We start from the raw sequence: 15,753 nt of genomic DNA, 5'->3' as shown, positions 1-15,753 counted from the left end.
CAGATTGTTTTCCTTAAAAGATGATTTCTGTGTGATATCTTAATACTTGTAAAAACAAACAAACAAACGAATTGATTGAGAGAATGAAACCGAACCTAATTTGGTTGTATATCATAAGATTTCAACAGAAAGAATTTTATTTTGTTCTTTAAAGAATTCAAAGTTTGTGCTGTTATTATATCAGGACATCCCAATACAAGTTACCTGTGTGTAACTTCTCGGGACATACACACTTCTTCAGAGTACTGTATGGCCATCGGGTACCCCTGTACTTTATGATTGATATGACTGGAATGAATGTATCTGAATTGAATTGAATTGAATACTATGAATGACCATCTCAATGAAGAATGTCAGTGACGCAATATTCATTCCATTTTAAGTTTATATCTTCTCTTTGCATGAAATAACATTAAATTAAGTATTATGTAGAGTATATTTTTTAACTATACCTACAACATATACATTTGTCGTACAATAGTTTTACTGTAAACATATAAGGTTTGATATTTAACATGACTTTGGCCTTTTGTTTATCTTAATTTACGCTTTACAAGTTCCGCCTTTTAATATTGATCACTCTTTTTCGATGTTTTAGGCCCTATTTACTTCTTGTTACCATTGCAAAGTATGCGTTGTTTTATTCGTTCATATATATATATATATATATATATATATATAGTATACATTGCATAAAACTTCATGATCTGCATTGCTCACAAACTGTTAATATATGATTTATTAATGTATACTTTGTATTGCATTACCTTTCTGTTGGATGGAACTAAAACCGTAATTGAATTGGATTGAATTGAATTGATTAAAATCCGTCCTTCAATGGTGTATAGACACTGAAAATTAATTATGATAAAACTGTAAGTATGTTAATTGGGAACCGGCATATGATTAAAAGGTATAAAAAATTGGATCTTAGCATTAAAGGTCATGACTGTGATAAATCAAGTACAGAGTGTACAATATTTGGGTCTTTATATTGATGCCGAACTCAAATGGGATGTTCATGTTGATCATATTTTGTGTCAAAAGGTTGGTCGCATGATTTCATTTCTTCGTCGTTTACAATTTATCGGTAGAAAACATCTAAATTTGATATATCGAACAGTTATTTTACCTCATCTAGATTATGCAGACATTATATTTCAATCATCATGCGGGCAACTTCTTGACCAAATGCAGAAACTTCAAAATAGAGCGTGAAGAATCACCTAAAAATCAAGCCCCAATCTCATCTTTCCGTATAATCCATGCATGAAATATAACAGCGGAAAATTTTGAAATCTCGTCAAATTCGTCACGTTCAAATTATGACGTTTAAAATTTTGAATAATTTAACACCCAGTTATTTGCAAGAGAATATATCATATATTGATAAACCGTATCATTTTCAATATAATGATCTTCCTTTACCAAAACCTCGAACAAATAGTTGTAAACGCACATTTTTTTTTATAGAGGTAAAGTTGCATAATAATCTTCCTTTTTGTATTCGCAACTGCCCAACAATTGTTATATTTAAGCGATCATTGTTAAATAATTTAAAATGAAAAAGACTCAATGGTGTTTTATTTCCATTCGAAGATTTTTATGTATGATTTTTGTATTATTATTGATTATTATGATTTGTATAAGGACCTTTAATCAGAATAAGAAGATAATGTTTAAAATCATTATTATTGTTACCAGACGATACGACCCCCCTCCCTTCTCCTCTTTTCTATCTTTTTTTTTTCCTGGTCCCCATGGAAGACCAGTGACTCTGTAATAGTGTCGCTGAATATGGGTTTTCCAGCCGTTTTTACTCTATCTCATCCATTACCCTGTCTTTGTTATCATTGTTTATGTTCTCTGTCTGTAAACTCATACTTTTACTTTTCAATGATATCAATTTTCTCTTATTTGCAAATGTTTGTAAAACATTGTATTTCAGTAAACTTTGTATATTTGTAAAGTCATTTCTTTTGTATGTCTTTTTTATGACGGGAAATAAAACCAACCAAATCAAACACTGTGCTTCTATAAAGAGAAGTGACAGTTTCATTATTTGGGTTGATGTGATTTCTGCATTTTATTTCACACAAACATGAACACACAGGATTACATTTTGATATATTTTGATTTTATTACATTTTGATATACACGTAATGAAAAAGGAAATATGATCCTACATGATTATGCAATTAATACATTATTTGACGATTTTGAGGGAGCCAAAAAAAAAAAAGCAGTGGGGGATCGAAATAATTACAAACAACGGGAGAAACAATGCAGGAAACCTTCAGTTTAAGCTATTGCTGGATCTAAATATAGGAAAGAAGACACAACGATGAGGGACTGAACAGTTTACAGACAACCGATTAAAAACAGGAAGAGAAAACGACACCAGAGTACACACTCAGAGACTCAGAGTGTATCATCCAGTGCATGTGAGCATGTAGCTACAGTAGCTCCATGATGTGAGTAATATATTACTTACCCACTATCGCCTATTGCAATGCAATAGTTTTTGAAATGACTGTATGAAAGTTGAAAAAGAAATGTTATGTTTAGAAAAAAATTTTCTTATACACGATTACGTTCATATTCCTTAACATGACATTACCAAGGGATGGACCTGCGGGATAATCCTCCAAAAGGGATTATCCCAAAAAGGTAAAGGTCACCTGTATGTTACCTACATAATACATGGTTATTGTAAATGTCTTAAGCTCAGCGGAAGACATAATTGCTCCTTATCTACAAATGGCATAGGGTTTCATGTATTTACCACTAGCTCGATGAGGTAAATTCTCTGAGGATAAGTCGGCTATTACAGTGTATATCCTTACAGAAATTTAAGAAAGTGCGAAAAAAATAATGCATTATATTTCAGTCTCAAATAGCATATTGAAACGAATTGTGGTGTAAGATTTATATTGATGTATGATCACTTTTATAATTTTTATGACCTAGCATCACTCGGAATAGTTACATACAATCAAACAATGTGCCGAGTCATTTCTTATGATATCATCATCTCTAAAGGGTTATCAAATGATCGTCAAAAGAACGCTTGCGTTTACGTGTACCTTGTTTTGTATTCATTCTATTTGGGACTACAGAAATTGTTTGAAAAGACGCTACGAGTAGAACATTATCTTCTACGAATCGGGGCAGATTTCAGGCGTCGAGGGGCTCGTAGTAGCAGTACTCGAGGATGATATTATCGCTGTGACCCTGGTAAGGATGAGACCCACCATCATCGTCGTCGTTGAACGTGTCGTTCGTGTCCCACCGGAAGTACTCCTCCGTCACTCTCATTCCGTGAACCTGTCGGACATCGAGAGGTGTTCAATTCTTTCATCAGTCATATCATATTTATTGTCGGCATTTACGCAGTTTTGTGTCATTGTTTCTGGGTGAGTTTGCTGTAGTCTGTCCTGGATTGACTTGAGTTGGTTTTATGTCACGTTCTTATACGATTGTTTCTTCCAATTCGATGATTTGTATAGTCTTTCGTGTTACGATTGAAATGAATTGAATCGAATCGATTTGATTTGATTTGATTATAAACATTTCTGCATAATGATGTCAATGGTATTTCGGAGGAGCAGACTTCAGAGGATTGTAATACCCGCACTTAGGGTTGATATTACGTAATCATTATGTGCTGCAAAGATGTGTGGTGACGTTATATCAAGAGGTTTGAGCACATGTTGTGCCAAATCCCTCCTTGCACTTCCCCAAAGAGGTTAGATATGCTCATTGCCTATTAACCCGTATTTAACCATTATTTTGCATAATATCCTCATACCCTTTTCATGCTTGAGTCACTCGGGGATCTCCCGGGAGATTCAGCAGGAAATCAAAATGGAACACCCGCGGAAAAAAAAATCTTTCAAACTATTGCAAATGAGATTCCGGTTAAATTCTTTCGTTCTGATCGTTCTGATGCGCTGTACGGCCACAGGATGTTTCGTAGAAACTTGCACTACCAAGTAAACAACAGGGTCACCCGGGAGTTCCCGGGGACGATAGACACTCGGGAGATTTACCAGGGATGTTTCCTGTAAAGTCACCCGACATTTTAACCGGGATTTCACCCACGGGACATTTTTACTACGAAATTTGCTAAGTGTGAAAGGAGTCCACCAACAGTTGATATGCCAATGATGTCCTAACCTCATAATTTTCCATTGATCGCGTATATGGGGAAAAAGACAGACGAAAAACCCATTTTTTATGCGTCACATAATGTTATTCCTGTTTGTATGAATTTAAAACAATAATCAGTCAGCCATAGTGGGGTATATTTAGCGTCTAAAAAAAGAAATTGAATTATCAAGATATTTTTGTACAAACTACATGGCAAATAAGAGGGGACGACATGATCAAATAACTCATTCGCGTATTCAGATTAACTGTTCAAAAACCGTTTAGTGCTCATTAGATTTCTCTCCTTTCCAGATTACTTTAACAGATGAAAAATTGATTTCTTACCCTATGTGCCACATTCATTTCTTGCCAAAAGGCATGCGCGCGAAATTTGAAAACATTGACTCATTGGCAGAGAAAGGGTTTAGGAATATTGCAGCATCAGTTAGGCCTACCTCCTGGCACTGGTGATTTCGCTTGTAGAGGAAAAACGGTTGGTCAGTCGGGAGGTAGATGGGATTGGAAGCAAATCCGTCGTCCCTGCAGCAGTAGTAAATGCGGGTGTTGGAGTCGTAGATGCCCTCCGGAACGTCCCCGCCCAGGTCGTTCTTGTTGGCCGTATCCTCATCGTCCCAGTACACAAACCCCTCGGAAAGACCTGAGATAACGCATGATGAGATGAAAGACTGGGCCATTTTGGAGGTTTTGAGGACCGGGGGGGGGGGATGATGCCCCCCCCCCCCCCCATCTCGGCAATGGAATGTCCGATTGTCGCCGAATTCGGCATGCACCCCTTTTATGATGTACCTTACAAGAATGCATAGTTTATTTTACAAAAATTACCATAATTTTCTAATAAAGGCTAATCAATTATGCAAATATGCTAATTTCTATGGATTTTAAACTTTTTTGTTTACTTTTTGCCAATATGGTTGTTTAGTGATCCCTTAATTCTGAAATATATGAAAGGAAGTTGTTTAACATTTAATTGTATGAAATCTGATCGTCTAAGATAAAAAAGGTAATTAATTGAACAAGATATACTCGTTATATACACATCAAACTAGGATATCTGGGTATTTCCTATGTTAATTATTATTTTTTATTTCTTATGTTTTCTATTGTTTATGTTCTTTATATTAAGAAAAATTAATTTCAACTTCAGATCAGATTTGAATAGCTGAAAACAGACTGTGCATCTCGGGTGAGATCTTACAAATTCTGGGAGTTATCGCAAAATGATGGCCCCACCAGTCTTTTTAGGGTTAAAGTCACCGCACACTATACACTGCTTTACGACTTTCGGTCGCATGACCGACCGATTTTGGATCCGAAATAAATCACAACAGCCTCAGAACATACACGCTTGTTTATTTCAGATCCAAAGTCGGTCAGTCTTGCGACCGAAAGTCGCATAGAGTGTGCGGTGGCCTTTAGACAGGATCATTATCTACATCTTAAGGCCACCGCACACTACACGATTCGACTGGTCTTAAAGTCTTAAGCCAAGCTGGGTCTTAAGACCAGTCGTACGACCGGACACCGCACACTATACGACCCGACTGTAAAGCGCGCGCAGTGCGCACTGCGTGCGTTTGCATTTTGCTGCATTGTGAATGGCTGAAAGCTCACGACTGGTCGTAGAGATTCAACATGTCAAATCTCTACGACTGGCGCTAAGACCCAGTCGTACGACTAGAAAATGGCAAGACTGTGACGTCACACTTCTAGTCTTAAGGTCTTAAGACCGGTGAATCGGGGCAAAATCGTGTAGTGTGCGACGGGCTTTAGGCATCCGATTAAAAGAAGCACATGGATGAATGGGGATTGCAACTTCCCCATCACACACGTACATAGATACTTGTGGCAACAACACAGTAATGTATATTTTGCCTGATAATATATTTGAAATCATAAAATAGTACAAACGCAATAAAACCAATGAAGTGCAATATCGCTGATCGAACTGGCCGCTCATGTGCATGGTTATGAGACCATAATAATCACACACTATTTTGATATCTCATTGCCATCATTATCATAGTGTATTATAATCATCAACATTTTCACCAATAACAATGATACAACTGCTGTTACTACCACTATATACTACTACTACTGCTACTACTACTACTACTATATACTACTATACGACTACGACTTCTACTATTATTATTATTATTACTACTACTACTACTATACGACTACTCACTACTACTACTACTACTTCTATACGACTACTACTACTACTACTATTACTACTATTACCAAAATCAAATATATATATATATATATATATATAGACCTGTTATATATAATACGGATACTACAACTACTTGAAGTATCAGTACATTCAGTCAGTATAGAATCAATGTGGTGATGATGATCATAAAAATAGTGTTTCTGACACTAATATTGATAAGAAATGCTTTGGAATGGACAAACTGATCAGACTGGACTGTCTTACCTGCCGGACAGGATGCACCTTTCTTAGCAACACAGTACTGTCCTTCCTGGAACGGCCAGCCATAGATGTCCGCCTCCAGCACAGTCTTGGAGCAGAACTTCTGATACATGTTCTTGTTCGCGTACGGCCCCTCTAGATGCAATGGGTTGCTCCAGTGGTTGTCTGGGAAGGAATCCTCGGTGTCATGGTAACGCCATCCTTCGTTCCAAGAGAAGTGAGCACTGGGGCATCCAGCGACTGGCTTTGGTAGGGTGTAGGTTCCACGGGGCCAGGCGATAGGTATGGCCACCAGGGGATCTGTTGTAATAAAATGCATTTGGGCTGATCAACACCTTTGTGGCTTATCCGGTAACTGCTTATTTCTTTTTTCATGTCTATATTAGATGACCACACATATCGTATTAAATGACCTGTTCTATGAAAATCTCACAACAATCGTTGTTGCATATGCTGAATGGACGTGCTGAATGAGAAATAGAGGAATGAAACAGATTTTATTCATGGCTTTATTTTGACGATTCTCATGATATGGGAGGCTTTTCTTCAGAATTAAAAGCCTCAGGAGAAGACGTAAAATTGTTTCACTTGTTGGTCAGTGGTATTCAGAATATTTTGGCACATCTTCGACTGACAAAAAGGATGATACAACTATATACAGTGTACTGAATACCTCAAAGGTATGCGATAACACCGGTCAATATCATTTTCCTTAGTTGAACAGAAACATTTCTGGATGGCTGATTACCTGGTTCAGCGTGGCGTTCTTCCACTCCGCGTAACCATTGAGCGCCGCCTCCACATTGGATTGGTACGTATCGAGGTCCTGTATCCAGGAGGAGGAGCACAGACCTCTCTTGACGTAATCATCAAACAGCATCCAGTAGTCTTCCTCGAAGACCTCGTGCATGCCAATCAGGAACACCCGCAATCGGTTCTAAGAGCGGGACACAGGAGGGAATCTCATTTCACCTAGTCCTGTCGCCCTTTGTGTCGGTTTACTCCCTCGACTTAGCAGTCAGATTTAAAGAGTCGTATGAATTATATTCACAAATATTTTGCAACGCCATGTACCAAAAATATAAAATGTATGTATGCACTTTGATGTGGTGGCTCTGTGGCATAGCGGATAAGACTCCAGACTCCCAATCGGCATCATACCAGAGTTCAATTCCCGCCCAGTAAGGCCTACTTACGTCCTTGGACAAGATGTTTTTTCCTCACTATAGTCCCTTATGACCCAGGTGTATAAATGGGTACACATTTCTATCTGGCAACGCCATAGGTAGACGGAGCGTCTACGCTCTGGTAGAGCTCTGGTAGAGCAGTGGTAAAAAGATGCTACTCTAGACAAAAAAGACATTATCATCTATGAAATTTTGACTCGTTGGTTTATTGGCCAGAGAGACTTTATACTTTGATCGTTTTTACCGTCAAAGCTATGCAAACACCTTACATTTGTAATCATATTCTATTTTCTCATGAATTTAAGGCTTACATTAATGTTTTCATTTAGTTTATACCTCTACTAGTATCTATTTGACATTCATTCCTTTATTTTGTTTTCTTTTTTTTGCAGGGGGGGGGGGGGGGAGGACAGATGTGCAAGTGGATTTAATCCAGAAATCATTACCGGTAGATCTTCCCGCCTGTGGCGAAGGTGCTGGTTTGACTTCCAAACTTCATTCCCGCTGTCCAACCCCCTTTCAAACACCTCGACGTCGACCTCGATAGCCGCCTCTGTAGCCGGGAATGAGGTTGTTCTATGAAGTTCACACTCTCATCGACCTTCGATGGAAATGAGACGACATGCAGTCTATAATGCACTGTGCAAGACATGACTAAAATATGTCTGCAGATTGCATCATGGAGACGGTTCAAAATTTATCCTTTAATTTTTTTTTAAATTATAGGAAGATGTGAGATATAAAAACCGGTTGAGTTTTTGAAGTATTGATTGATCGCGTAAACATTCCTTGCATAGGAAACAGATTAATGTTTACATATAGTGTGAAATATTTTGGCAATTCTATAAGCTCATACACGTTACACAAACGTGACACTGTGTGTGGCATGCGTGTGTGTTGACACGTACATCAGATGGTGGTAAAGTTAACGATTAATTTTGTGAGAGACAAAGATAGGAGATGGAGGTGGATACGATAGATAGCATATGTTTAAATATAATTTTTTAGATACCATAAACAAAATGGGTAATGGTTGTTATTCCGAAGGTTCGTTATGCCAAGGTTCGTTAATCCAGAAATCAAAATGAAATGCGCGCACTAAGGGATTAACGAACCTTCGGCATAACGAACATTTTTAAAAATTTGGGGTTAACAAACCTTCGGATTAAACGAGCCTTATTTCATTTCGGATTAAGGGACCTTCGGAATAACGAACTGTAACCGAACACAAAGATGACGAAGAAGAAGAAGAAGAAAAGAGAGAGAGAGAGGAGGGAGCCAGAGAGAGAGAGAGAGAGGGGAGGGAGCCAGAGAGTTGCAATAGGTGGGGGGGGGGCGAGAGGTCACTTACATTGGATTCAGCATAATGGACAAAGTTTTCTCTCGTTTCCTGATAGCGATCAGTTGTCTTGAAACCCAGGTCCACTTGCGTCACCACATGCTGCAGAAAAAAGGATAATATTATTCACCAAGTCAATTACGAAATTAGGCTCCCATTCAAACGCTTTCTTTGAGAGAGTCAAGTCCTGACCCAATACACCTCAAAGAATTGCTGATGACGTCAACAGTAGCAAAAGTAAAATTTTGTATCAGGTTGGACTGAGACTCAATGGAGAAAGAGAAGGACTTTGTAACTTCGCAACGCCTCGATACCACATCGACTTGGTACATCAAATAATGTAACAATATTATCAAAATGACGAGAAGCTACATCATTTTATAAAACAAATGAGGCACATCATACAAATGGGCGATTGAAAGAAACCTATAGTCTCACGTGAATATGTCCCACCAATGGACCGTGACTGCCATACTTGATTTGCCTACTAATTAGCCAAATGACATAACTTTTCGTAAACTTGCGACAATCCAAATCCAATTCCAATAAATTCAATTTCAATATCAAATTTAATAAAACAAATGATGCATATTATACAAGGGAAAGTTCTGTAAGAAAAATTGTCTAATGTGAAGAGATCCCTCGCTCTCACGCCCCGTATGTAAGACATATCACACTTTATTTACCTACTGATTAGCCAAGTGATTCTATCTTTTCATTATCTGCTACAGTTCAATTCAATGTATTTCATATTTTTCATAAAAATATAAAACACATCACGTAAAGGGAAATTTTGTAAGAATGTTGTCTCACCTAAAATAGGTCCCACAAACGCCCAGTACTGCCACGTTTTATTTGTCTACTATTCGGTAGGCCTAATTACCCGAAATTTAATGACTCTATCCTTTCATAACTTGCAAACAATCCAATCTAATTCATTTCAATTTCATTTCATTGATGTTTTGATGTAGAATATTGTCTTACTTGAATAGACTCCACCAATGCCCGTACTGTCATGCTTTGTTTGCCTACTAATTAGCCAAATGATTAACCTTCTCATAACCTGCAATTATCCCTCGACGTTATCTCAGTAATAGTTCATTAATCTCCATCGCGTTTTGGGGGAATATTCTTAATGACTGAGGATATCTTATCAGCACCTGAAAGGAGCAAAGTAAAGTAAAAACTCTATTTATTTTTCGTATGAAACACGTTTTGACTTCCCCACGCTCCTCGCAAGATGTCCCCACTCTTAAAGGTAGTGCACTGCCCTCGAGGTGCCATCCCCATAGTTCCTACCTTGTAATGGAGTATCCAACAAGAGTTGCTCACTTTTATGATAATAATGCCAGGGGCGAATCCAGAAATTCCGTAAAAGGGGGAAGGGGCAAAAATATTTCTGATGTCATTTTCGGGTTTCATCTGCTGACCCTCCTCCTCCCTAAAAACAGGCTTCAGCGCAAGGATTGATCTTTCAAAAATTAAAGGGAGACGCACGCATCCCCTTTCATTTTGCATTTTTATCTATTTTGTTACAAAAAACCCCCACAATATTAAAGGGGGAGCGTGCTCCCGGTGCGTCTCCTTCTGGATCCACCACGAACTATGTGAGACGAAATTACCGACATGGCTCGCACTAACCAAGTTATATTTATAAGGATTATATTGTTATGACTCGAAGATTAATGATTTTCGCCGCGTCATAGCTTTCAATGGAAAGTGTTGTTTAGCAAACTTCACATCGTACTGGGTTTTAGTATTAACAACAGCTTTTTTTTTGCTATGTTTTCGTGGAAGTAACCATAGCTCACGAAGGCTTTGTGAAACCTTGAAATGTTTTGCCCCAAATCATATAGTTATGTCAATCACGTAGATACAAGTTGACCAACACCCCTCTTTAAACGATTTTTCTCAATCACATATAACACACTTAGTCTGTACTCTCAACATTTAATCTTCCTTCGCTTTAATACACTTACAGTGTAACATGTCAAATTTAAGCAGACTTGGCAATTACATTGCCTTTAATGAAAGAATAATGACAACCAACAAATTTGAATATTGCTAGTGTCATAGTAAAACACTTTGCATTTCGTTGATTTTCTTTTTTTTTTTTGGAGTGCTCAAAAGGAAGCCAACATCATCAAGCTTGCCTGTTGATAGGTATGTCCTTTTTTATGTTTTTCTTTTTCTGTTCATCTTTTGAATCTGAATCTACCTCCCCATAAACTGAAAGTGCTCACTACTCCTCCAGATGTACTTTTGTAAACTCCGTTATCGCTTTTGTGACAAAATGTAAAATGGATGATAGAAGTATAGAGCTACACCATTATGCATTACCGTTCCCCAGTCATCCAGAAAATTCATGTACACATCTTCGTCGTACGACGCCGGCAGGCGGCAGACATCAGCGACGAAGCCGTCGTCGAGTGGATATTGCTCATGAATGGCCAGTTCGTCGCGATAGCGTGCCTGACCGCGGTTACATACGGTCCGGTCTTCGTAGTAGACGCTGCGCTGGTTTTTAACCTCGGCGTTGACCTCATCGTAGCCTTCGCACATAGGCGTATGAAGTCAGTTACGTCATTGATAGAAAGTCAAGCTTTCAAAGCGATTATTAAATTATTAATGTTGCTGCTACTGGTCTCTCTCTCCTTCATAGTGTGCAAGCGTTAACTTGATTAATCGAAATCATACAAACACGCAAAAAAGAAAACCAAAACCAAAACCCAAAATATAGAAATGATCATTCTGAAATTCGTGTGGCAAAAAAATATGAACAAATAATAACAAATTTTTTTTCATTACCAAAGTTTCATCATCAAATTGAGACTAGAATAATTAACGCAAGAATCAATATTAGGATAGGAGTAAAACACACGAAATATATACATACACAGGCATTAATCCTATTTTTTTTTTCACACGATTTACCTACAGAGGGTACTTATCACGTTTTGGGTTCTTCCATTTTCTCATGGCGTTTTGGCCAAGTCTTAGAATTCATAATTCTATATACACAGAAATTTTCGCTCAAAAAGTCGGCAGTCTGGAACAATCTAACAAACATAAAATCTTTTAATCTGCTAAAGAACATGTTAAAACACTTCGGGTAATATAACAAGGCTTAATTTATTCGTCATCTCGATTGCTGTCACTTCATATACATAGTCTTAGAATTCATTATGACACCACTGATTACCAGTACTGGTAATTACTTTGCGATTTGTACTTTCATCTGCAATCGTCATTTGCTAAAATTTTGTGGGGGAGAGGAAAACTTATCTGAACTTGAGCAAATACGAACATGTTTATCGACAGAAATAGTGTGGGATGATAGCACTTGACGAATTCTATAGATCTAGAATAGATCTAAAATAATCAAATGAACAGTGTGTACGAATTCATATTGTCTTGTATAAGATTATGTAATACTTACGAGTGCTCCCTGTAAACTTCGCTTTCCCAAATATGTAAGTAACGCGACCTAAACACAGGGAATAACAGTTTAAATTCATTGTAATTACATAAGATAATAATCTTTGTAACAGTAACTATAGGACGAATCAAGAAATGTAGCAAAGACCATCGTCGACGAAATCAATTTATATTAATATACCAGTCAGTATTGAAAATCAAATTGATATTCTTAATAACTGAGTGTTTGAAATTGGTAAATTTACCGCCAGTGTTCTTGTAAATCTTATAAGATAAGTACAAGTATCACAAAATGTATCAAGTATGAAAGGCTATAGCAAGTGAAAAAAAAAATAATGTCATTATGTCTGTAATGAAACGTTGTGCTACTACAGCTATTATCATGATTAAACAGACTCCGAGTCATGATCTAAAAAACAAAGCAAAAACAAAGCAAAAGCAAAAACAAAAAACAAAATCGCGGTAACATTATCTCTTATGAAGTAAAGAGAAACGACTACTTACTTTCTAAACATTGTTTAATAATTCAGTTTAAGGTTCTATATTGGTAAAAATGGCGGAATTTCAGTGAATGGAATATTGTACAATCAGGCAAACAAACACATGAAGTTCCATCAAAATCGGACGTAAAATTAAAATGTTATTGAATATCAAATTTCATGAATTTTCATTGAAGAATACACGAAAGATGACATGATGTTGTCACTTCGAAAAATCTCCCACTGGTATGAATGCGAAAATATACTTTGAATATATATATATATATATATATATATATATATATATATATATACATGTTGAAAGCTTGCTTATGAAATCTCTATGATTATAACTTTAATCTGTGGAATCATACTTGAATACATCATTACCAATCAGGAAAAGCTGAAGCCTTATTGTGGTCATTTTTATTGGTCTAAATGAAAGCGGAATGTACGTGCATATAATGTTCCTGAATCTAGGGGAACATCATCATGTTCCTACACTCACTGGATTGTTCGACGTCGACCGATATTTTTTCGATGTATGATTCCATCCCGTAGAAGGTTTGCTGGGTGGTCACCGAGGCGCAGCTCGATCGCGGCGTGAAGACGACCTGGTCGGGCACGACATACTCGCGATCGGCTGTCAGCGTTCCGTCGTCGTAGGTCAGTTTGAGCACAGGCCGAGTGACGAGGAGTCCCGGATCGACACCACCGAGGTAGATGTCGCCGCCTTCAGGGTTTCCATCGATGATGTTATAGCCGATGCCGACGAAGTTGCTGATTCCGACGGGCGTGGGCTTTGGATCGCCGACGGCCTGGGGTTCGATATGGTCATCGATCTCGGTGTATGGGAGTGCGACCACGATGGACGCGGTCATTACTCCGAAGAGGACAAATGACCAGCGACGGACAAGCATTGTGGCTTAATTACGCTACCTGCCCGGAGTAAACGGATCAGATTTGAGCTAATATATTTAGAATTATCTTCGTGTGCCGTAATACCCATTATAGTTGATTCCTACAGTGACACGCATTGACATAAATATGTATATCTTCACGTTTTCAAATATCAAATCACACCAACAAATTCTGACCAGACAACTGAAACTCAACAAATAGGAAAGGACATGTGATGTGTGAGAGTACGTAGGCCCTACTAATATTTCAGATAATGATTAATTTGTCTATGGCAAGGAGAAACAAGGCTTGATTGAGGTGGAGTTTAACCATCTTACGACTTCCATCATAAATGTGATCTATATTGGCAGTGAGCATGTTGAAACTGAAATAGTTAACCACTTTTGATAAAACGGCAGTACGAACTCCGTGATGTTCGTTATTCTGAAGGTTTGTTTGTCCGGAAATGAAATAAATGTTACTCCGAACGTTAGTTATTCCGTAACACACATATTCCGTTTAACTATATAGATGTTCGAAAATCCGAAAACGAAATGGGATACATGAATCCAAACATTTGTAGCGTTATACCGAAAGCTCGTTAGTCAAAAAAAAAGTGAAATGAAGTTCGTCATTCAGAAGGTTTGTTAGTGAGTAAATGAAATAAAGTTTGTCAATCCGAAGATGTGTTAGTCAGAATGTGGAATTAAGTTCGTCATTCAGAATGTTCGTTAATCCAACAGACAGTTTGTTACTCTAAAGACTCGTTAGTCCAGAAATAAAAACAAGGTTGGATAATTCCCAAGGTTCGATAGTCTGAAAATGAAATAAGATTCGGTTAGTTAAAGCGAAAATAGAAGAAAGGGGCATACTCACGAACCTTCGGAACGACGAACCTTATTTCGTTTTCGGATTGGCGAACCTTCGGAATAACGAACCGTATTTAATTTTTTATTACCGAACTCTTGAAATACCGAACCTTTTGAACAACAAACCTTCGGAAGAACAAACTGTACCCGCTGTACCTATCTTACCTCAAGGCCCATGCAAATTGACGTGCAAAGTTATTAGGATTGTGGTACCTTTCGTTTCTGAAGTGCTTAGAAAACCCTCGTCAGACAACCTCCGCTCCGGAGCGATATCCTGGGTTGTGATGCCACAACATTTTGCTCCATGTAAGTAATACCGTTGTTACTGCTTCAGCTGTACTTATCATACACACAGACCTTACTGATAAACATCTGGAAACTCAATTTTGCTCACATGAACAATGAACTAGTCGAGTCACGTCTCTCCCATTGCATCGAGACATGATGTCATCCGTGCTTAATGGTAGTATCTCTCATTTTGATTTCATGTCGTCTATATAGTTATTGTGTGTCATTTTTCACCTCATTTTACACCTTCGTCCAGTAAGGAGAACGAAAATCATTAAAAGAATTCTTTTAAGTTTTGTTAGTGTGCTTACAGATGTTGTCTGTTGGTGGTCTCAGCAATGAGATTTTTTTTTTCAGAAAACTTCGTCAAATATATTGCTGTTAAGTTATGAACGTATACCGTCAAACTTGTTGGTCACGAAGTAAATATTAGGTTGCAAGGGGACCGCTTCTCATGACAGAGACTTTCTTGTAATATCAACTTCAAGTCAAAACTAGTTCAACTTTCCCGTGAACTAAAATTGTCTTAAAATTAATTGAAAACTGAATAGGAGCGATTTCATTAAAAAAAAAAAAATCTTTCTGTCGTGGCCGGTTCATCTTTCAGACCCTGCAGTTGCGTTCACCAAACCTTCAA

The 15,753-nt window shown here is 37.7% G+C and overlaps 1 protein-coding gene across 1 annotated transcript; it reads right to left on the bottom strand.

Moving 5' to 3' along the window:
• Window positions 1-3,177: 3,177 nt before the first annotated feature.
• LOC139734465 (uncharacterized) lies at window positions 3,178-13,979 on the bottom strand. The gene is made up of 9 exons (XM_071645249.1): window positions 13,568-13,979; window positions 12,582-12,629; window positions 11,483-11,694; window positions 9,155-9,244; window positions 8,250-8,354; window positions 7,358-7,553; window positions 6,620-6,916; window positions 4,608-4,810; window positions 3,178-3,327 (listed from the first exon to the last, which is right to left on the bottom strand). The coding sequence occupies exons 1-9, from the start codon at window positions 13,977-13,979 to the stop codon at window positions 3,178-3,180; spliced, it is 1,713 nt and encodes a 570-aa protein (XP_071501350.1).
• Between the last annotated feature and the right edge of the window lie 1,774 nt (window positions 13,980-15,753).

The sequence above is a fragment of the Diadema antillarum genome, unplaced genomic scaffold (assembly GCF_040938485.1).
Source record: "Diadema antillarum isolate AM-2024a unplaced genomic scaffold, OU_Dant_1.0 seq00000526_RagTag, whole genome shotgun sequence".
NCBI lineage: Eukaryota > Metazoa > Echinodermata > Echinoidea > Diadematoida > Diadematidae > Diadema > Diadema antillarum.
The sequence above is the reverse complement of the archived record's forward strand: the minus strand, read 5'-3'. Positions and strand labels throughout refer to the sequence as shown.